Raw genomic sequence first — 24,493 nt, 5'->3', positions numbered from 1 at the left:
CATCCATTTACGGCCACAGACAAACCCTTTTACTTCCATGAGGGCAGTACATCATGCCTCTAAGCATGCATCAAACCGGTAATGCTGAGTATGATGCATGCTTAGAGCATCATGCAGTCCCTGCTGGCAAATCCCAAAGGAATGTGTCCAGCAAATTGTTGAATTCATGCAGCAATAAATTCAGGTTGTTCTGTAGGCAAAAGGGTGTTCTACCCAATACTAGATTAGTGTGCCTAATAAGCAACTGAGTGTAAGTGGAGTATTGATAGAAATTTAGTGTGTGGTGGTGTATGATTACGACGTTTAGCCTACTCTGGCATTGTGAGAGACATTCACGCAGAATGGGTCACGTTGGCCCCACAAATTGTTTTGCCTATGAGAGAAGATATGATATAGTCGAGACCACAATATGCGCTTGAACTTATCCCTGAGCCCAATCCAGTGACCCAAATGCAAAATGCACATTAGGCTGGATGCATTGGTCTGGGTTGGAACTTATCTTTTTTTCTAAGCCTTAGTCACCCTTGCAAACATGCAGCCATCCTGATTTCTGTTCCATATCCACTGTGTCTTGACCAAGTCAGCCCTCTTCCGCTGAGACTTGATACATACAGGCCCTTGATTCAACTAGTGGCAGACAGTGGGAACAGGAGACATTGATTCAGAGTTGCTAGAATAACTAGCATTAGCATGTTGAAAAAGTGCTAGTTCCAATATTTTAAAATCATGCTTTTTCTTCCTAATGAATTGAATGATTATCTATGGTTGTTGTTTAAATATACGCCATGTAATAACATTGTTTTTTTTCCATAGATATAATTTCCATCAGACTATTTCATATCCATCACAACCCATATTTTTAGGTAATTTCAGGGGCTTGCACAGAGTGGCATTTGACGGAATTACAATGGCTCCATATATTCCCGCGGTTGAATGGATGTTCGGCATTATGTGCCCGCTGAGGTCTGAACACCCGTCAGCTTCCATACGCCTGTCAGCCTCCGCGATGCAGATCATTCAAACTAAATAAAATGTAAATGACGTGTGTCAGATAGAATGCAAGCATCAATTGGCAAAATGGGCACTTGTCATTATCAGATACTGTTTCTAAACAAATTAAAGACAATAAATATTGATATAATGATTTTCAACAGGTTAAAATATCTAAATATTTGCAGAGCCAAAGCACCCGATGCTGCTGAATCACCCATGTACAGAATACATTTGCAAATAGTTACAAATAAGAATGACATGGGAAAATAAATACAGAGTTAAATATTGGTTTAGTCCACAATGTTTTTTATGCTCCAGTGTTTGTCCTTTTCTCCTGACAACATGTCACAAATCTTTTTAAATACTATAATTAAACATTATAGTATTTTGCCACACAGATATGGAAATGTATCAATGTTTGATTTGATTACAAATTCTTTGAGTGTCTGTATGTATCTCTGTATGTGTAGATAGTAATAGCTAACCATTTTTTTTATATAAAAAAAAATGCATGTGGACATAGTACAAGGCAAGCTTTAACTGAGGTAAAACTTTTTTTATTCTTAATAAAGAAAAAAAAAAGTCTATTAGATGTAACCATTATTCATTTATTAACATGGGGAAGGTCATTGTCTATCTTTGAAAATGAGATATTACGCTGGCATATGTAACAATAAAGCATAAGGGGTTGTTGGGTTTATTAATTTGTTACCATCAGAATTTGAGCAGCAAGAAGTGATGTGATGCCGAACCTGTGGTATACGCTCTCATATACCATGGCCATCAGCCAGTCACCATTTAGGATTCAAACCACCTTGTTTATAAGTGACTATATACCATCAAATGCGTTTTTACTGGTATTAATACTTTGGTAAAGTTTATAAATGCAGTTAGGCATCTCTTGGGTTTGTGATGTATCCCAACATACCACATCTAAGCACTTTGTCCAGACACTCCACGTTTTGTTATGCTTAAGAACAGCATTTAGCCATGGTATATTGGCCATAGACCAGACCTCGTACCTTTATCGCTAATGTGTACTATGGTTATGACATTGTATTGCCAATATACGACGCCTAAGCGCTTTGCAACACATAGAGCAACTTAAATACAATTTGCCCACAAAAGGCTTTTTTGGGCAACCATGCATTAACCTCAATCCCACGTTATTAAACATTGCACACCAAGTGTCTGGGAACAAAACTATGCCCCAGCTCATTCCAATTTGTTGCTTGCCAAATTCAACCCCTTGAGAAACAATTAGTGTTTTTATTAATATTAGTAGAGTTCATTTCCACAACAAAACGCGATGGTAAACGCGAGTATTTTTTAAATTATGTAAATAATCTAATCGGATTAAACATTTAAAAAAGACTGGGTTTTGGAATAATAGTTTCTTTCTTATTTGACCCTAATAGACGATGTCGTCATTTCCACAATGTTAGGTGGAAACGATATTCGCGCCAATGTTGGTCAGAGTCGGAGAAGAGGTGGAAAAGAAAGAAAGAGAGGGACAGAGAAAAGCATAGAGAAAAGAAAGAGTAGGGCCAAGAGACGTAATTCACCCCCATCTCTTGGCGCCAATCTGGCGGAAAAATAAAAATAAATAAAACGGAATTAACGGATTTTTTTTTTTTATCTTTCAACGTTAGTGTAACTAATCGTGGTCATTTTTTCCCAGTTTAACTAGTTAGCTAGCTACCTAGCTAGCTTAATGTATCGCTAGCAACGCAATCATATACCTAATCTTGCCCCACTCTCAAGAAACAATATCAATTTAGCCAGCTAGTTTGCTTCATCGAGACAACAGATAGTTAGCCATTCTAGTTAGCCTAGTTTCTCCAAGACGGTCGTTATAATACAACAACATGGGGGTGAGTTTTGACCGTATGTCCGTCTGTGTGTGAATAAGGTGAATGTTTCCATCAAACAAAGACTGCGTCCGAAATCATGATCCCCGTGTGTGCGTGATGGAGAGAGGGAATGGGTAGACCACGGAATGGATGGCTGAGGAGGGGTGCAGGCATTAGCAAGTCAGTTGCTACGCTAGCAGTAGTAGCTAGAAAACTAATTCAATATAACCTCACTTTAAAGACTGTTTTAGCATCCATCTTTTTCACCAGATGTGTTTAGTCCGGTTATTGAACTGTTCTCATTGTGGTGTACTTGTGTTGATTGTTTTCATGTGTGGTCCCACACAGGCGCTTAGCGGACTTTGCTAGCCACTTAACCTAGCTTGGAGTCCATTTTTTACAAAGGGTTCTCATCATGCTTAATTCTAATAGGTTACCTAGCTAGTTGGGCAAGTTGGCAGGCTGGACTCAAGAGTTTTCCGGCTAGCCACATAACTATGTTTATATTCTTATTTAACTTTTTAGACCATATTTGATCATTAATTATTGGTTAACTACCTAAACGAAATCACGTTTTGCAGCAAACCTCTATCTTTGGTGAGAAAGTAGCTAGCTAGCTACTTGTTGGCAAGAAATGTGACTCTTTTCATAACGTCAACGAGATGAGTTGCGTCGCTTAATACATTTGCATGTGATGGGAAATGCATCCTGTAAACTGTATCATTTTGGTTGGTGGTGAGAAGATTTAAGCCATAATAAATAATTTAAGCCATAATAATAATTTATTTTCTAAGGAACAAAGTTGAGCCTCTTCATCTGTTGATAATCTAAACATGCTGTATTTTGCGGCTTTCATTTGTATTTCTAACCGTGCAGTATATTTGTGCATTTCATCAATTTTGGGATGGTTGGACACAAGCATTAAAATTATTCACTACTGTAAAGATTAACACCACCTGACATAGTTCCCATTTGTACAATCATCACTGACTCTTCCCATGTACCTCACCTCATCCCTGTGACCGCCTCATTGTTCTCTCCCTCACCTCATACTTGTGGACTGTTTCTACGATTCCTCATCCCTGTCTCTTCCTCCCTTTCTCCACCATAATCCCTCTCTACAGAGGAAGTCAAACAAAGCAAAGGAGAAAAAACAGGCTCGCCTGGCAGAGAGGGCAGCCATGGATGCTGTGTGCGCCAAGGTGGATGCAGCCAACAAGGTAAGTCCGGGCCCAAACTATATTTCTCATGTTGCATCAACCACACCCCCTGCATAGGGGCTGGGAAGATAAAAGAATTTCATGCCATGGTTCTCCTTGCCAAAAGTATCCAGATTTACGATTTATCCCAATTAATAACGATCCAAATAACAATGCTGGTTTCAATCTCAAAACAGCTGATTGGATATTCTTCCACTGCATAAATATTGATCTTGTGCATTTAACAAATTCTTGTGCTTCATTGACAATACATTGCAACGGATGTTTAGTGGCATTTAGCGAGATATGTGCTTCAGCAGTTAAATAAAACAAGTAGTCAGGAACACTTCGGTGACTGGCAAGAGCTTTTTCAAGTCACTCTTCTGAGGTTCAGGGGTGAAAATAGATTTAATTTCTTACCTATACTGGCCTGTGTGTGCATGCACTTCCCTGCACATTTATTGTGCCTCATTAGCTAACGATAGGCCTATAATTCATTATTACAGCTCCCGTTATGTGATGTGCACCGTATTGTCCAGATGATATTCTGTTTTTCTATTGTCACTTTCAGTAGAACAAATAGCCTACAATTTAAATGAAATTAAAATTAAAAAATCAAGAGATATATGTATAATTGATATCCTATTCTTTTTTTCTACAGTTTGCAGTTTATCATGTTTCGGCACGCATCTCGTAGCTGCATGTCTTCTAGGATAAATATAATTTAAATATAAGTTTGTTTGAGCTCAACAATGTTTCAACTGCTTATTTTCCACGGTAATGGAATGGACAGGTATTTGCATATAGTGGGAAGTGGAGATCAGCAGCTTTTTTGTAGGCTACTAAGTGGAGTGGTTAGACTATTACTGTTGTTAAGGAATTGGAAAACTAGTTTATTCATTATATCATTCTCCATCGTAATAAAGCACTGTTCAGAGCTCAACGTTAAAAACATTTTTAACGGCCCAGTCCCAGCCCAGTGTGTTTGAAACTTACTTGCCCCAAACATTTTTTTACTGTCCCTCCTTCCAGAAGTTGTAATTTATCAGTGTTACAACATATAACCAAATACTTCTGTTACTTTAAATGTTTAATCCTTTATGAAATGCATTCTGGATATATAAAACAATATATTTATCTCATCTCATTTCTAATTAATTAAATGCATAAAAAGAGAAGTCAACAAAGTATTTCCCTTTTAAACAAAACACTATCTCATTCATCCCCAGGGAACAAGGAGACTGGCTGGTCCATTTTAGTTACTTGGTATGCAGCTGTTTACAAGTCCTGCAATCACCAAATGGGCATCTGCATTTAAATTGCTGGTCAGTACGACCAAGGGCCCTGAAGACTGATTGTCAGCCACCCACTTGGCTGTCATGCAGACCAGGTGCTGTTTGCTACTGCCATAGCGGATCAGGGACTTGTTGCGAAAGTTTTCTGTGCCTTTGTAAGAAGACCCACATTTGTCCACTCTAGCCGGGAACTTAGGAAAGACTTCCATCGAAGTGTAAACCGCTAAATAATTTTTTGTGCTACATCTAAGCCAAATAAATACCTAAGTAAAAAAATAAACTTAGAACTGAACATCAAACTGATTCTAGAATGCAAAATAACACTGTAGGTGTGAGCTATATCAGAGTTTACGTTAGCCTTTTGACAGCTCTGTGTAAAGTTATAGGCACAGATAACTTTTACTGAAACTTGTTTGCTTCAAAATTTTAGAAGCCTATGTTTAAACCTAGTTTAGAATTGTTTTGCAATGCACCATAATGTAGCCTAATTTCTCAAAGTAATGATTTAATAGAAAGGGCTTTTCAGTCGCTAATTTTTTTGATCAGCTCTGATCGACAAAATAAGAAACAATCAAGCGTGTGTAAAATATTTTGACTAATATTGTAGGTTGAATTTTGTAATTTCCATCTATATTCCCCATTTGATAATGCACATTAAAATGTATGGATATAAATATGTTGTCCCACTGCATTTTAAACAGAATGCGAGTTGCTTACAGAGTGTGCATCTTTTGAATCTTGTGCCACGCTTAGTCTCTTGATCAATGCCTTACTGAAACAGCAGAGGCTTGCTGTTTTCTTGGCAACAGATTGTACAGGTCACACAATATTTTGATATTTAATATTCTATTAATCTATATATTTGGCATATTTCCCAACAAACATTTTTGCTGTTGATATTTTCATCTGCCGGACAACTACACAATGTGATACCGGCGAAAAACCAGCATTTGCCGGCTAATTCAAACTCTGACCTATGTATTTTCAGCTATTTCCCCCCATAAAGTCACTTAATCCAGTTGAGAAGCCTGATATCATAATGGAGGAAACAGCATGAATGCATTCTCTCCAGAAAGGCAGCTCCTCTTGTAGCCTATACGTTGGAAACAGAACATCCTGAAGTGTGATTTGGTGCATTACATTGTTGGAAATAATTGTTCTACAATGGGCGATGCTGTTCTGATTTATCACTGGCCAGGAAGGATTACTTATGTAATGCGTCCCCTTACATTGTAATGCCACTCTTACAAACCATTAATGTTTGTGCATATTCCCGGGGTACGGAGGACCCTAAAGTGTGCAGCAGTTATCTTCAGTCTAATGCATGAATAATGTCAGTCTATAACCAATAACTTTATCATGCTCATAAAAACGAATAATGCTTTCTTAAATTTAACTTTCATTTAGATATAAATTATCTCAGGTACCGTACATCACCGGCTCATCGCAAGGTGATGCAAGTGACCAGTAAAAGCTGTGCAGCCATCGGCCACTATCGGAGCAAAGTTCTGCCAATAGCAACTGTTTGTAAAATGTCCTATCGGCGTCTATTAATGGGCTGTCTCCAGTCCCAACTTGGCTTTTTACTGGCCTAGGGCCAGCGGACTGTCGTTATTGTCGTGCCCTGCTGTTCTTTGTGTGTGAGGTAGGGATGGGACGATAGACGATTGAATACTAATCTCGATGGAAAATGCTCACGATTATGAAATCGTGGAGAAATTCCATAATCGGGATAATCGTAAATCGGGATACTTCTCACATGAGTGACTTGAGAAAGTTCTGCCAGTCGCTGAAGTTTTATTTTACTAGTGGAGCCCACATCTCATCTCACGTTGTACTACGCCACTATACATCCTCTGCAGTGTATGGTCAATGAAGCCAAATGTTTCTGCTAGCGTAATTAGAAGAATATTGTCAATTACAATAAACATTTAAATGTAATTCTTAAATGTCGTTATGAGTTGGGATATAAAGATATAAAGAATAGACTCGTTTTCCAATTCCTTTACTAGAGTACTAGTCTAACCATTACACTTAGTAGTCTACAAAAAAGCTTCTGATCGTGTCTCCACGTCCCGCTATATGCAAATACCAGTCCATTCTATTACCATGGAAAATAAGCTGGGGAACAATGTTGAGCTCAAACAAACCAATGATCCTAGAAAACATGCAGCTATGATGCATGCAGAAAAAAACTGTTAACAAACTGCTAATTGTAGAAAGTATGAATAGGATATACATTATACAAACCCCTCTTTCAATTTACTCATTATAATTTTGTTTATATTGTAGGCTAAAAGTTACAGGAGAAGACATATAGAATGTAATTTGCGTGGGCCAAAATGACATTGTTGATCTGCATGATCTGAACAATACATGATGCGCACAACAGAGCGGGGAGCTGTTATAATGAATTATAAAGTTATTATAAACAATCTACACATCAAATAGGCCTATCCTTTTGCTATTAAGGCACGTAAAATGCTAATTGAAGTGCATGCACCCACAGGTCAGTACCGGTAAGAAATGAAATCTATTTTCACCCCTGATCCTCAGATAAGTGACTTGAAAAATCCCTTGCTAGTCACCGAAGTGTTTCTGACTACTTGATTTATTTAACTGGTGAAGCGCTGGTGAGTGAGTGACCGACTGAGTGACTGACTGACTGACCTACCTTGTTAAATTGCATAGTGGTTAGAGAAGTGGACCTGCAAGCTATAGGTTCTGCGATCAAATCTCCTCACAGTCAAAACAAAGTATGCATTTAGATTTGTTCTGGATAGACAAAAAGTTAGCTGGCTACAACATTCAGTAGCTACGTTATAGTAAGCCTCGACAAACTGTTTATGGTTGTACAGTATTGCAACTATTTCTGGTGGATTCCACGATTCTCTCGTCTTTTTAGGCCTAGTCCACACGGACACGGGTATTTTTATAACCGGAGTTTTTTCTCCTCCGTTTAAAAAAAAAAACCCGTCCACACATGCTCGGTTTAAAATAAATCTCCGTCCACATGAAAACACAACAACGCGCTGTCAAGAGCATGCCACACCAGCAGGCGGCGATATAACCCAAATCGTAAAGTCACCTTGGCCAATCAGAAGCCTAGAAAAAAGTTATTACCGGTTCCGCTAGACTAACAACATGACGAACAGAGGAAAGGGAGAGTCGTATGTTTGGACTGATGGCGAAGTTGAGATTTTACATTAAATTTAAATGTGGACTGGGAGTCTTGCCAAAAGAAGTCACGGTTATAAAAATACCCGTGTTCGTGTGGACTAGGCCATAGTCTAGTCTGTGAAAAAGAACTGACAAGAATAACATTGGAACAGACATTAAACAAAATGTTATAGACTAGATTAACTATATTACCTTATATATTGCAATGATGGCTTTTATTTAGAAAAGAAAATCTGAGTTAGCACTGCTAGAATAATATCCTGCTGCTAGAAGAACGGTAATGAAGCCTCGAATGGTCATCACTATCGTCACCTATATTGATAGATACTGTATCAGTTTCATTCATGAATGGCTAATGAATTTGCTGTTAAAACGGCCAGTGGCAAAAGAGGATTTGTTCAGGATAGACAAAAACGTTGCAGGCTAAAACCTTCCGTAGCTACGTTTATAAGCCTAATATTAAACTGTTTACTGTTATATTACGACTATTTCTGGTGGATTTTCAAATTATATTTTCGGATTTGTTCTGTATAGAAAAACTTTACAGACTACACGATTCTCTCGTCTTTTCACTTGACGAAAAAGTCTGTTATCTTCACCCATATTGATACAGTAGTTATTGTATCAATGTCATGGCAACATTTTCTATTGTGGGCCGGCTGAACTTGGCTTGCCTGGTTTCTTGTTTTATCACTTGGTGGTCATGGTGTTGGAGTTGTGTGCCAGAAATGAAGGGATCTGTGTGGTGAAGTAAAGGTTCATGTAAGGCAGTTCTTTTGACACATACATCTAATGTTGTGCACCTCAAAAATAGCCAGTTCAGCTGAATGGCCAGATTTATGAGCTTGCCAATTTAACACAATATCCCAAATATCTAATATGATCTGGTCATACAATACAAACTGGGTTAATGGACATCCAAGGTGTATGTCTACACGAAACTACACGAAACACAGACCTTATTTGAAGGGGTTTTAAAAATTCTGTATGGGAAAAATGAATGGGGGAAATGCGAAACGAACCTGAAACTAGCCAATATAGCATTTTGTTGCTAGGTTTTATGGGGATTATGACACGTCGGCTATTTCGGTCTATAGCCTGATAGTAAACTATTTGGTTAGTCTAACTTCAGCATACAATTGTGGTTGTTTCTTTATGATTGATCAGTAGAAACAAGAACAAACATCTAATTTTGCATAACGAGACACTGCAACTATTTTTGGGCACGATTGAGCAGGCAATCATTCGAGGTAAGCACAATTAACGTAATGAAAGTAAGGCACACGCATTAAGACATAAAGTATGTGTCGGCATATTCAGGACATCACCATGATCAAGTGATGTTGTCAGCAAAGCACATTACTGGCTCCAATCTTGGCTAGCTAGTGAGTGACCGTTTTTTTATAGTCTGTCATACGAACTGAACCCAACAATTAGTTGTCTAGTTAGCTATTGCAGTTAGCATATATAAAGGAAATCGGAAGAAACACGTTAAAACGTTCAACTTGTTGGCCAACTACACAGCTAAATACTGCAACGTTTTCAAGAACAAGAATGAGCAAGCAAACTATTCAAGGTCCACAGCTGATGAGCTCACCTATCAAGTTATCACGACAGGATTACTATTGCCATATAAAAGATATTAACAACATTTCACAGCATCAAATATAAACCACACCAAACTTATATCCGCACTCCAAGATCAAGGACGTTTCCAACTTTGTATCACCAAACAACACATACAGCCTCTTCTATGGTGAAAATTAGTGGCTGCTCTGGCACTAGCATTTTGAGTAAAGAAATGATCAAAACCACGGAAAACACGTTTGTATCATGTCGATTTTGTGATATTTACACAAATATGATTGTTAAAGAAACAGCCATCTGCGGACACTACAGCATTCTAAAGGAAGGCCAAGGATGGCTGCTATGGGTTCTAAATGGTAAAAGAAAAATGAATTGCGGTTCAACAAAGAAACCGCAATAACGTCAAAAGACAATCATTAAATAATTGTTACAGGCCTACTTGTAAGCATTTTCTTGCAAAGCCTGTAAGAGTTTAAAATGTTATGCCATTATGTTAGTATTCACAATAATCCTGATAATTGCCTTTCAGCTACTGTATTATATGATTTGGCTGATATTTTAAACATATTTTCTATTAGTTAGCCTGAATGTTGCTAGGCCAACATTTCACTGGTGCCAGAATTTTTCCATCTTTGCAGAAATGCATGATTAGAGATTTTGATTTTCCCTCTAATCCAGTGATTTGTATGTTGAAAATGACGCAGTTGTTATAATTTATTAAAGGAGAGTTCTAGTGGGTCTCTCACATGGTAAATTAGTCTAAGATGCTTTTTTCATAGCACCAAGCTGACCACTAAACTCGTTGTTTAAACCATGACTATGGCGCTAGCTGAGAAATTGCTGGTAAGCTCCATAGGTGATTAAAATTCAGCCAGTATTGTCTGGGGAGTGTTTGAGCATCATCAACTAGTTGTTTGTAGTCTCATTGTACTCTGGTGAGCTTTTGGAGGTCATTAGGCATGTGATCATGTTGATCCACGTGACCAGTGTTAAAATATTTTCTGGATGCTTATGAGCAAAGCTTGCTGTGATCTTCTGTTCTCCCAATCTAATTGGAATTTGTTGTGATTAGACCGGGCTGCTAAGATGGTGCCTCTGTATAATGGAGATGAGTTCGCCTGCTTCTTTGTTTACTTATGTCATGAGCTAATTTGGACACTTAAAGCCATGCATTAATCAAGTACATTTCTTTTCCTAAACAATACTATTACCCAAATTAATTTCATGCACTGTTAAAGCCGTATCAAAAAATAATCCATTATTTTTACAGAAATCGGAAAACCACCGCTTTATTAGTGATGACAGGGAAAATACTAGTTGATTCTATAGCTGTTTCTTTTGTATATATTTTTTTTTTATGGAAGCAAAAATCTAATTGTTTTAGCCCAATCAGCATATTCTTTCTTCCATGAGCGTGGCCGGGAGAAAGTGGCTCTCTCCCCACAACAGCAGGCCATTGCAAAATAGGCAAAGGGCAGAGATTATGATTTTTTTTTTTTTTTTACAGGAATAAAACAATGGAATTAATCTGCCCAAGTCAGGGTTTTAGCTTCCAAAAAAGATTTGAGTTCGATAAACATGTATAATGTAGAGCACAACATAATTAATACTTCAAGTTGCATGGCCAAGTTAGAATGTGGCAAATTGTGACTAAATGGTCAGTCTAGAACCCTGCATTCAGGTTTTTCCTGACCATAAATGTATTTCTCTTTCCCCCCTTTTACAGTTAGATGATCCTCTGGCTGCTTTCCCTGTCTTCAAAAAGTATGACAGAAATGGGTAAGAGATGCTCCTCATGTGGATAGCTGACATAATGGCATAGTGTATAAGAGCTGTTTAGCTGTTTACCCATGTCCTGTCTCTCCTGTAGGTTGAATCTCCAGATAGAGTGTAAGAGAGTGTCCACCCTCAACCCTATCTCTGTGGAGTGGGCCTATGAACTAACCAGGACCAACATGCAGTCGCTGTAAGGAAGGGGGGTGAGGGTAAAAGGTGGGAGGTGGGCTGGCGGATTGGAACTGTAGCATTGTCATCCACATGTTAGGGCAGGGCAATTTGGCTATCACAACGTTAACACACATGTGAATGTTTTCCGGACAATTGAGCAGAAAACTGATATGTAGAGATTTATTTGGCTCAAAGAAAATCCAAAACTCATTGTATAAGGGATGCAAGATACCCAACGAGATGCTTCTCAATATAAGTTATATTTTATTTTTTATCTTATAAATAAAATATGCTTTTTACTAATTATTTATTGCCCTGCCCAAAAGTGTGTATATTAAAGGGATTAAGTCAGAATACCCATTTTCAAGTTTTTCATAAAGTTTTTTTCTGTGCTCCAGGTATGAACAGAGTGAGTGGGGGTGGAAGGAGAGAGAAAAGAGGGATGAGATGAAGGATGAGAGGGCATGGTATCTCCTGGCCCGGGACACAGACTCCTCACCCGTGGCTTTCTCTCACTTCCGATTCGATGTGGAGTGCGGGGAAGAAGTGCTATACTGGTAAGGGTTGTCATTGAGGGGATTTCATACATGCCATGGTTGAACTGGGTTAGTGTTTGACTGTTTGTTTTTGAACCAGGGACATAATTGGGCCCCACATGTAATGAGTGAAATTCTCAAATTGCATTTTATTTGTCACATGCTTCTTAGACAACAGGTGAGAATTGTTGATGTAAGGTTTCTGTTTCATTGTATGTTTGCCTTTCAAATCAAAACTATTTTAACATTTTGAACGATATGTTTGAATGTTTGAACGATACGCAGTTCTGTGATGTTGACCAGCAAGAAATACAGTTTACAGTTGGATTTCAGATTGGTGCTTCACGCTTTTGCGCATCAATTTCACCAGACATAGCTTCGTGCACCGCAGTTTGGCTTAATCAAACTGATCTCACTTGGATGTCCTCAAACCATTGGTGGTGAAGCTCCGAGGAGAGGAACCTCTGATTATCTGCTTTGTAGTGATAATCTGCTCTGTGGGAAGAGATTCACCTTGAGGATTCAAGATACAAAATTGCTTGTTGCTGAATGGTCTTGTTAGAACAGTGTTGTTCTGATTCCGATGGTGGTTGTTGATGTTTTGTTTTTAGTTATGAGGTCCAGTTGGAGAGCCGTGTGAGGAGGAAAGGACTAGGCAAGTTCCTCATCCAGATACTACAGCTCATCGCCAACAGGTACGTATTATAGTATATAATATAGTTGTAGCAATAATATGTTAAATGGTAGTTACAGTTGTACTAATAAGTTTGCATACTTTAGCAGAAATTGTGAAAATGTGACTGATCTTTTATTTAAGGATAGTGACATTTTGAAAATGTATTTTATTTAAGGATAGTGATCATATGAAGCCATTTATTTTCACAGTTGTTTGGCTCCTTTTTAAATCATAATGATAACAGAAATAAAGTGGAAAATTCAGGGGTCTCTTGATACCAAGCCAAGGTCAAGTAGACCAAGAAGGATTTCAGCCAAAACTGCCAAAAGAATTGTTCGGGATACCATGAAAAACCCACAGGTAACCTCAGGAGAAATACAAGCTGCTCTGGAAAAAGACAGTGCGGCTGTTTCAAAGAGCACAATATGATGATACTTGAACAAAAATTAGCTGCATAGTCGAGTTGCCAGAAAGAAGCCTTTACTATGCCAATGCCACAAAAAAAGCCTGGTTACAATATGCCCGACAACACCTTGACATACCTCACAGCTTCTGGCACACTGTAATTTGGAGTGACGAGCGCAAAATATGGTCCCAACCATAAGCGCAATGTTTGGAGAGGGGTCACCAAGGCTTATAGTGAACAGAATACCATCCTCACTGCGAAGCATGGTGTTGGCTCACTGATGTTTTGGAGGGGGTGAGCTCTAAAGGCATGGGAAACTTGTTAAAATTTATGGCAAGATGAATGCATGTTAGCAGAAAATACTGGCAGACAATTTGCCTTCTTCTGCACGAAAGCTGCACATGGAACGCTCTTGGACTTTCCAGCTCAACAATGACCACAAGGCCAAGTTTACCCTCCAGTGGTTATAGCAGAAAAAGGTGATGGTTCTGGAGTGGCCATTAGTCTCCTGATCTTAATATCATCAAAACACTCTGAGGAGATCTCAAAGGTGCGGTTCATCCAAGACGACCACAGACTTTGCATGACCTGGAGGCGTTTTGCCAATACGAATAGGCAGATATAACACCTGCAAAATTTTGTATGTTGCCTGCTCACTCATGTTTTCTTTACAAATGGTACATATATTACAAATTTTTTCAGGGTATTCACAATTTTCAGCACAACTGAATGTTTTAGGGTCAAGTAGGGCTGCATGATATGGATAAGAACTTGTATTGCGATTCTTATTTCTTTTTGCTAGACATTGCGTTGTGTTATTTTTTGCAATATAATAATACATTTTTTATTTTGATGTGGTTTAGAGCATGTCTGGCTAAATAATGGGATTGGCTTTGTTATTTCTTAGTCGCGGTGAGCTCTTCTCATATCGAGTTATGCTTGCAAAAGAAGGGTGTGTGTGGTGCGACAGTTAAAATGCGCAGCAAAGAAGTCTCTTGACAAAACCAAAAATACCTTGCAAGCCCAGCCCAGACCAACCAAACAATCATCAATAATCAGGGGTGGCCGAAATGTTTTACAGCGGGGTTGCAGGATTTCCTATTTCAATGTGCATATTAGTAAAGCTGTAATTTAACTCTAAATATGCGCAGTCATAATATATGAGCATCAGCTCCTACAAAATAAAAATACTGAGAAATATAAATGTATTTTTGATGTATTTTGTCTGAACATGTGAAACGACAAAATTCAGGGGATCCAATTGAATTTGGAATGTTTACAAATTCAATTCCTTTCAAAATGAGTAGGCTACAGCTTAAAATGCTAATTTGGATAATTTTGTTTGGACATTATTTTTTGTGTTCTATGGGCTATTTTATTCCACACTGTATATGCCTTGAGCCTATGTATTTTATAGTATTGCATAAGCTATTCTAATTGTTTTTCTGCCTGTATTTTTACCTGTTAATAATTTTTTATTACTGTACTTTTTGTGCCATTTCTGAATGTGTCCGACCTGCTTTTTCAAGAGAGATGATCCGTTTTTATGAATGTTTATAGCCTGAGGCCATAAGCTTTTTTAAAGCATTATGGATCATTTTGTTAGGCCATTTTCTTTTGTGTTCAGGCTATTTTTCCGCTTTTGTTATAGACTAATACATTTAAAATAACCTGTTGTTGATCAGTTTGTCATATATTATGACTGCGCATATTTAGAGGTAAATTACAGCTTTACTAATATCCATCCCATCCATCTTCTTCCGCTTATCCGGGGCCGGGTCGCGGGGGCAGCAGTCTAAGCAGAGATGCCCAGACTTCCCTCTCCCTAGACACTTCCTCTAGCTCTTCCGGGGGGACACAGAGGCGTTCCCAGGCCAGCCAGGAGACATAGTCCCTCCAGCGTGTCCTAGATCTTCCCCGGGGTCTCCTCCTGGTGGGACGGTCCCGGAACACATTCCCAGGAAGGCATCCAGGAGGCATCCAGAACAGATGCCCAAGCCACCTCAGCTGACCCCTCTCGATGTAGAGAAGCAGCGGCTCTACTCTGAGCTCCTCCCGGGTGCCCGAGCTTCTCACCCTATCTCTAAGGGATCGCCCAGCCACCCTGCGGAGAAAGCTCATTTCGGCCCCCTGTATCCGGGATCTTGTCCTTTCGGTCATGACCCAAAGCTCATGACCATAGGTGAGAGTAGGGATGTAGATTGACCGGTAAATCGAGAGCTTCGCCTTACGGCTCAGCTCTTTCTTCACCACGACAGACCGATACATCGACTGCATTACTGCAGAAACTGCACCGATCTGTCTGTCAATCTCCCGTTCCATCCTTCCCTCACTTGTGAACAGGACCCCTAGATACTTAAACTCCTCCACTTGAGGCAGGCACTCTCCACCAACCTGAAGTGGGCAAGCCACCCTTTTCCGCCTGAGGACCATGGCCTCGTATTTGGAGGTACTGATTTTCATCCCAACCTCTTCACACTCGGCTGCAAACCGTCCCAGTGCATGCTGAAGGTCCTGGTTTGAAGGGGCCAACACGACAACATCATCCGCAAAGAGCAGAGACAAAATCGTGTGGTCCCCAAACCTGACACCCTCCGGCCCCTGGCTGTGCCTAGAAATTCTGTCCATAGAAATTATGAACAGAACCGGCGACAAAGGGCAGCCCTGCCGGAGTCCAACATGCACTGGGAAGAAGTCTAACTTACTGCCGGCAATGCGAACCAAGTTCCTGCTTCGGTCATACAGGGACCTGACATCCCTTAGCAAAGGACCCATGACCCCATACTCCCGAAGCACCCTCCACAGGATGCCGCGAGGGACACAGTCGAATGCCTTCTCCAAATCCACAAAACACATGTGGATTGTTTGGGCAAACTCCCATGAATCAATCTTTAGGAAGATACCTAGAGGGGACCCAGGCTCAGAGGAGTGACCAGTCCTCTTCTGACTGTGCCGGGTGAGATGAACCCTTCAGCACCCTGTAGAGAGAGGTATATTTAGAGTAATCCCAACTATTAGTTTTACTAATATGCACATTGAAATAGGAAATCCTGCAACCCCGCTGTAAAACATTTCGGCCACCCCTGATTATTGATGATTGTTTGGTTGGTCAGGGCTGGGTTTGCAAGGTATTTTTGGTTTTGTCAAGAGACTTCTTTGCCGTGCATTTTTCATGAAAGTCCCTATGGCGATGTCCAAAGTTCAACATTAACTATGGCCCGCTGTCCCGGGTCCAGTAAGTCTTGTTCTTGCATTAAAATGCATCTGTGGTACAGTAACGGTGTCATCTTTTTGACCAATAATATTTGATGGCTGGTCTTTTTTGACCAATCATAGTGCATTCTAGAGCAGGACCCAAATATGGCATGATTGTGCCGTTTGCTTACCAGGCTTCACCCTTCATACTAATAATCTATTATTATTTTTAGGTAAGCAATTAGATTCTAAAATCAACTCCTAATAAATAGTACACAAATACAAATGTGATTATAGCGACAGTGACACACCAGTAAAAATCATTTTGATTGAGTGTAAAAAATAAAGAGAACCCCAATATCGCAGCTTTCAGTGGTTTAGAAATTGTACGTTTAAATCACCATTTCAATATGATTTTGATTAATTGCGCAGTATTTACTTTCTTTTCCAGATACTGTAGCTTATCACCAGTGGGGATATATTGTATTTACTTTCAGCAATAAGGCAGGAGAGGATGTGGTAAATGGTCCAATGCACCTTGGCTAAGAGATGTTCTTACACATGACACATCGCAGAGTGCCTTGACACAGCTTTTAGCCGTGGTATACAGTCAATATCACACAAACCCCCAAGTGTTTTTGCTATTATGAACTGGTTACCAATGCAGTTAGAGACTTAAAAACTGATGTGATGTTATGCTTGTGGTAAAGTCTCTTAAACTCTGTTTCCTGTCGAAGATCAGCAAGTTTTTTCAAATTTATAAAAAACTGAAATCACATATGTATTCAGACCCCTTCACTCAATAATTAGTTCAAGCATTTTTAAACAGCGTTTACAGTCCTAAGTCTTCTTGGGTATGACACTTCAAGCTTGGTAAACCTGTATTTGGGAAGCTCAGGTCTCTTCAGATATGTTTCATCTAATTCAAGTCCAGGCTCTGGCTGGGCCACTCAAGGACATACAGATTTTTCCCAAAGCCACTCCTGCGATGTCTTTTCTGTGTGCACAGGGTTGTTTTTCTGTTGGAAAATTATCCTAAGTTCATCCCAGTTTGAGTGCTATGAAGCAAGTTTACATCACAAATCTGTCTTTTCTCCATTCATCTTTCTCTTGATCATGACTAGTCTCCCAGTCCATTTTGCTAAAAAATGTCAGGCCAAAGAGTTCAATATTGGTTTCATGATACCAGTGAATGTAGTTTCTCATGGTCTGACAATCCTTTTATGTACCCAAGGAGCTGTCATACTTTTTACAGAGGAATGGCTTCCGTCTGGTCGCTCCAGACTATCATAAAGACTTGATTCGTGGAGTGCTGGCGATAGTCAGAGCTACATAGTTCCTGTCATTTGGGTTTTTGGACTACCCTGCCCAAGGCCCTTCTCCCCGAATGCTCAGTTTGGCTGGGTAGCCAGCTCTAGCAAGTGTTGGTGGTTCCAAACGTCTTCCATTTAAGGCCATTGTGTTCTTGGGGACCTTCAATGCTCCAGAAATGTTTTGGTACAATGACTGCAACACAACAAAACCGCTACAGTGTAGTCTCCCAAAACTAATCTCCCTGTAGATTAGTGGACAACTGCTGTTGATATTTTTTTTACTATATAAATACATTTTCATTACATTTCCACCTCAATTTTAAATAAATTATGTAACTGCTTGTAGGGCTGTTGCTATTATGACATCATATCCTGATTGCGATTATTTGAGGTGGATCCGTAGATCGCAAAAATGTTTTTCCAATCTGAGTAAGATACCATGTGAATTATGTCCATTTCAATCAGTTAGGATGCCTGGCCGAGGGGTGCAGCAGAGCGTTTGACAGCTTTGTAGAAGGTTGTAGTTCACAAAGTATTTGCTTCTTAATTTCAGTATGTTTAAACCCAGTTTAGAATTATTTTGTAATTCAACGTTATGTAATTTCACTGCATTATTAGTTAATAGACAAACGGATTTCAGTAATCTATTTGTTGTATCAAAGAAAACCACACACAAGCGTGTTTAAAATATTTTTAGAACATTGTAACTTGACTTTTGTCCTTTCCGGACATATTTTGTAATTAGATAATGTGCCTTAAAATGCTTATAGAAATATCTGTTGTCCCATTGCATATTTAGGCCTAAATTTGAAAATACAATTAATTGTCCTTGTACAACCCTGTTTCCAAAAAAGTGGGGACGATGCATAGAATGCAAAAACAGAATGCAATAATGTTCAAATCATTTATCCCTATATTTAATTGAAAATAGTGCAAAGAGAACATCAAATTTTGAGCCAGAGAAATGGAAGTGGAAAAATACATGCCCATTATAAATTTGATGCCAGTAACACATTTCAAAATAAGTTGTTTACCACTGTGTTGCAGCACCTCTTTTACAATACTATGTAAGCGTTGGGGAACTGAGGAGACCAATTGTTGTAGTGAAAATGAATGTGAAATGTATTCCCATTCTTGCTTGATATAGGATTTCAGCTGCTCAACATTTCGGTGTCTCCTTTTTCATGTTTCTCGTTTCATAGTGCGGCACAGTTTTTCAATGTGTGACAGGTCGGGACTGCAGGCAGGCCAGTTTAGCACCCAGGCTTTTTTTTTTACTACGGAGTGAAAATTACATAGAATCTTTCCAAAAACCTTATTCATGTCACCGTTAGACAAACAATGCATGTGCTTAAACTACGATTCTGGGCCTATGCACTGGCATTTAATTAAATCTATTTGTTAGCCCCACCAGGACTCCAGGGAGAGATCTGCAGAGACGTGCCATTTTCATAGTCTATTCACATTGTTTTTCTCCAAAAAGTCCTCTGGGTCTTTTGTTTATAAGTTCATCTAATTGACTTTTCACTATCCTTTAAGTGTAATTGTTCTTTTTGTGTGCTTTTACAGTTAAGGTCACTTATTAAGAAGTGGAAAATTGTACAGTTATGGTTACAGACTCTTTCCACCTCCCTACACTTGTATTTTGAGTAGCGTATAATTAATTTGCCAAAAAAAGACAAAACACACAATAAACAAAGTTAAGGATGAAGTTGACTGACAGCATTATTATTTTTTCATATTTTCTATTGATTTTGCGATAATATCGTTATTGTAAATAATTTTGGCCATGATAATCGTGTAGTGCAAATCTGATGTCATGACAGCCCTTCCAATGCCACTAAGGCACCCCCATACCGTTATGGATGCTGGCTTTTGAACTATGTGCTGATAAGAAACCGGATGGTCCCTCTACTCTTTCGTCGGAAGGACGCGGTTTCCATGATTCCCCAAAATAATTTACATTTTTGATTAGTCAGGCCACAGGACAGTTTTCCACTTTGCCTCTGTTCATCTTAAATGAGCTCGGGCACAGAGAAGGCGGCGGCGGTTCTGGATCTTGTTTATATATGGTTTCTTCTTTGCATGGTAGAGTTTTAACTTGCATTTGTGTATGCAGCGACGTACTGTGTTCACAGACGTTGCAGTGATTTCCAGGCCTGAGGGACCGTAGATCATGGCCATCCAATATTTGGTTTTCAGCCTTGTCCCTTGCATATACAGATTTCTCCGGTTCTCTGAATCTTTTATTGATATTATGTACCGTAGATGATGAGATCCCTAAACTCTTTGCAGTTTTATGTTGGGAAATTTTATTCTTAAATTGTTGCACTGTTTGCCCGTGCAGTCTTTCACAGAGTGGTGAACCCCTCTCCATTCTCACATCTGACAGACCCACATCCTCTCTGGAATGATTTTTTAATACTCAATCATGTTTCTGACCTGTTGCCAATTGACCTAATTAGTTGTGATATTCCACCAGGTTTCGTTTTTTAACATTGCACAACTTTTGTCTGACCCAACTTTTTTAAAACAAATTCAGTGGGCATACATTTTTCAAGAAACAATAAAATGTCTGTTTCCACATCTGATATGTTGTTTGTATTATTTTCTATCACATGGTTTAAATGATTTGCTCATTTTGTTTTTATTTACATTTTAAGTAGTGTCCCAATGTTTTTGAAAACAGGGTTGTACATTTTTTACTGCATTTATCAATTGAGCATTCAAAATGTTTTGCTATGTTAGGAAGGCCTATATAATAGTTTTAGAATTAGTTATTTCAAATACCTTGCCTATAATTTGTGGAGCTCAGCGAGAGGAAAATGTAATTGTCATTGCTTTGTGATTCAATTTTGTGAAGAGCAATTGTTAACAACATGGATTTGCTGGCTAAAACCGTTTGTATCTACATTATAGTAGTAAGCCTGAAATAAAACAGTTTACGGTTATTTTGCAATTGTTTCTGGTGGATTTTCGAAGTATGCATGCATTTTGGGTCAGGATAGACAAACAGTCTAGCGATTGCTGAAACGTGTAATGCCGTGGCGTAGTGGTTAAAGACAGTGCCTCATGTGGTTGACCTATGTTTGAATCTGTTAAGAGCAACGACATTTATTAACTATTTCTGGTAGATTCCATGATTCTCTTGCCTTTTCACTTGATGAAAAGGTTAGTTATCGTCACCTTTATAGATAGTTATTGTATAAATGTCATTCACGAATGAAAGAAAAAAGTATGTTGTTTTGCCATGAAAGAAAAAAATACGTTCTTATGCCATGAAATGAAATAGCTTTTGCAGACTTGCTAGCAATTGCTCAATTCTTATGACTATTCCAGTAAATTAGTAGATACCGGTAAAGCTTATTACTGGCTAATATGCTGTTAAAACGCCTAGTGGCAAAAAGAGGATTTGTTCAGGATAGAGACAAGAGGCAAATGTACATCTCCGTGATGTAATGGTTAACGACACAGCCTTCTACGTGGGCGACACAGGTTCGAATCTCAAGATGGCAACACTTTCTATTGCAGGCCGGCTGAACTAGGCTTGTCTGGTTTCTTGTTTTATCACTGAGGAAGACAAAACGTATTGGAGGTATGGCTGAAGAACGTTGTAACGCCACTGTAATCCACTCTGAAACCAGAGAAAGTGAATATGTTGGTTTTCCTCTAATGTAACGTTTTACTGTTTACATGAGAGCCTTTGTGCATGTTTGAATCAAAATTATAATTTTTAGGCGGTATTGATAAACTTAATCTAAGTCTCAAGATTAACAGCATATTGGCCTTTCAGTAGTCTACAAGGGTGAAGGACAGATGTGTTGATAAAACATTTACTATCGGTCGCCAAGTTTCTAACACGGCCGCTAACATTTTAAACATGACACATCCTCTGTCCTTTCCCCCTCTCTCCTCCCTTCTCTCTTTCTCTCCCCTCTGTCTCTCTGTAGCACACAGATGAAAAAGGTGATGTTAACAGTATTCAAACACAACCACGGAGCATACCAGTTTTTCAGGGAAGCTTTACAGTAAGTCTCAACAGCTTTTCAAATTTCAAATCAACATTTATTTTTAACATTATTTTCTTTACATCAATGTTGGCACCCTACAGTACTCATTGTATTCCTTTCTTTGTCCGTCTCTCTTGTCTTTTACCCAGGTTCGAGATTGACGACACCTCTCCCAGTGTGTCTGGTTGCTGTGGCGATGACTGTACCTATGAAATCCTGTCACGGCGGACCAAACACGCAGAGGCATCGGGCCACAGCCATGGAGGAGGCGGGCACTGTGGGGGCTGCTGCCACTGAGGGACACGCACACTTTTTGTTTCACCACTTCCTGGTCCTGTGCTCCAACACCCTCTCTCTTGCTCTCTTTCCTTGTCTTGAGTCATTACTGTAGTCCTTTCCTAACCCTTTAAATCCAAAAATGGAACAACCTTTGACCCTCCTGTTCTGTTCTGTATCCCGTCTTTCTCACACTCTCCCCTCCATGGTTCTTTTTCTCCTCTTCCATGCCATCTTACAAGTATTTGATGAGTTAGGAATCTGCTTCTGCCCCTGTCCCCCTTCAAAGTCTTTCTGAACAGTTCCAAGGCTCTGTCATCAAACATACATACTGCGATGGACACGGCCATGTATAAATGGCCAAGCATTCTGAGTGGTACATTACGGTGGATGATGGGACAGAAGCTCATGTTTCCAATTAGTTCAGCAAGGTTTTTTGTAAACCCCACAATCCCATAAATACACAGAGCCCCTGATCACTAATTCTCTTCTATAGTTTTCTTAATGCAGTTGGATGGCAGGAAGACCCACTGTTGCATATGTTATTACGATCTCATGGCTCCTCCATTAATAAAAATTAAATATGTCATTAGTTTGCATGGGAACCAAGTCAAGTGTTTTTCTGGATGATCGTTGCGATTATCACTCTCCGCCCTGGCGACTAGCTTCAGTAATGGCGCCCTTATCCCTTTACAATTCTCTTAGCGCTCAGTAGTAGTACACCATTTCATTTGGAATGCTGTTGCCATTGGCCTGTGTGGGTCTTGTTGCCATTGCTGTTTATATACAGAAACCTTCAGCGTATTGTCATGGCCTTAGAACTCTATGCGATTCACGGTGTGTCAAATGGTAACCTGTTCTCTTTATAGTGTGCTTTTACTTGCCGTTACAAAACCCATCTGCAGTTTGCAAGTGCAGTGCACTTAAAGGGAATAAGGTTGCATTTGGGATGTATTTAATTGAAGGAAAAACAGAGCACCTCAAACAGTCTCTTGGGTTAAACGCTAGCTATGATAACTACGGTAAAAAACAATATAAACGTCAACACTTTGCTTGTCTAATGTATATATATTTACAGTCTGAGTACAATCGCTTGTTTCTTTTCCTACTTTCTGACCAGATAATGTCCTACAGACCAAGTCTGTCTCAGGTTTAAATCCCAGGATAACTGACACAAATCCTTTTTACAGTCCAATAATTTGTGGATGGAGACAAATCCCCCCTAACTACAGATCTAGGATTAGATTTTCCAATTGGTTAACTGTGAATATTATGGGATCCCATACACAGATTTGCCTAAAACGATTAATTAAAAACACATTTTAATTGAGATAAGCATGCGTTTGTCTGGTAAACTGGCCAGTGATGGGGGAAATGTTTTATCAGACCCAAATGGGTGTGGGGGAAATGGCATTAAGCATGGGGAAAACGGCATGTCCTCTAGAAATCCTATTTCTGTAGGTTAGGGACAGTATGATGTTACCTGTAGACCATGATTTGAAATCTGTTTAAAAGTTTCTCTGCCTAATAGGAATCTGATCCTAGATCTGTGTTAATAGGTAAGCTCTAACTTGATCAGTGGCATTGGTTGGGTTTGCGTTGCAGAGGTGCGGACCAATAGTGTTTGAAATTGAAAATGTTTTATTTTATGGAATACATGTTTAATTTTACCCTTATTTTTTTAATTCAACATCAGATTCATCCTTTCATGATGGTGTGTTGGAAATCCTCTTATTTTTGACGTTTTTTTTTATTTTTGTTTGTCTATTCCTCATAACCCTTGTAATTGTTTTCCTCTGTTGATATAATCTGTTACAGATTAATTAGATAGAGTTTTATTTTGCGGGTAAAACACTTGTTTCGGTTTAAAAATGTCATTTAAATTCAAGTGTCTGAGAATGAGTGGTCCTGTCTTGTTTGATTATTTACAACAAAGATGAAAGGGAAAAACTAAATGGTCATTTCTGCCTTGTCAGTGTTTTATTTGTATGTTACAAATAAAGGAAACTTCTATAACGTTGTTATTT

At 39.0% G+C, this 24,493-nt stretch overlaps 1 protein-coding gene across 1 annotated transcript; it reads left to right on the top strand.

Moving 5' to 3' along the window:
• The first annotated feature begins 2,435 nt into the window (after positions 1–2,435).
• On the top strand, positions 2,436–24,482 carry naa40 (N-alpha-acetyltransferase 40, NatD catalytic subunit). The gene is made up of 8 exons (XM_010863800.4): positions 2,436–2,867; positions 3,971–4,066; positions 11,834–11,886; positions 11,978–12,073; positions 12,453–12,611; positions 13,202–13,285; positions 22,131–22,208; positions 22,340–24,482. Exons 1-8 carry the CDS (start codon positions 2,862–2,864, stop codon positions 22,485–22,487), a joined length of 720 nt encoding a protein of 239 aa, XP_010862102.1. The 5' UTR covers positions 2,436–2,861; the 3' UTR covers positions 22,488–24,482.
• The last annotated feature ends 11 nt before the right edge of the window (positions 24,483–24,493 follow it).

This window comes from Esox lucius, chromosome 24 (assembly GCF_011004845.1).
Source record: "Esox lucius isolate fEsoLuc1 chromosome 24, fEsoLuc1.pri, whole genome shotgun sequence".
NCBI classification, from domain to species: domain Eukaryota; kingdom Metazoa; phylum Chordata; class Actinopteri; order Esociformes; family Esocidae; genus Esox; species Esox lucius.
Note: the sequence above shows the minus strand (reverse complement) of the source record. Positions and strands in the feature narration are given on the sequence as shown.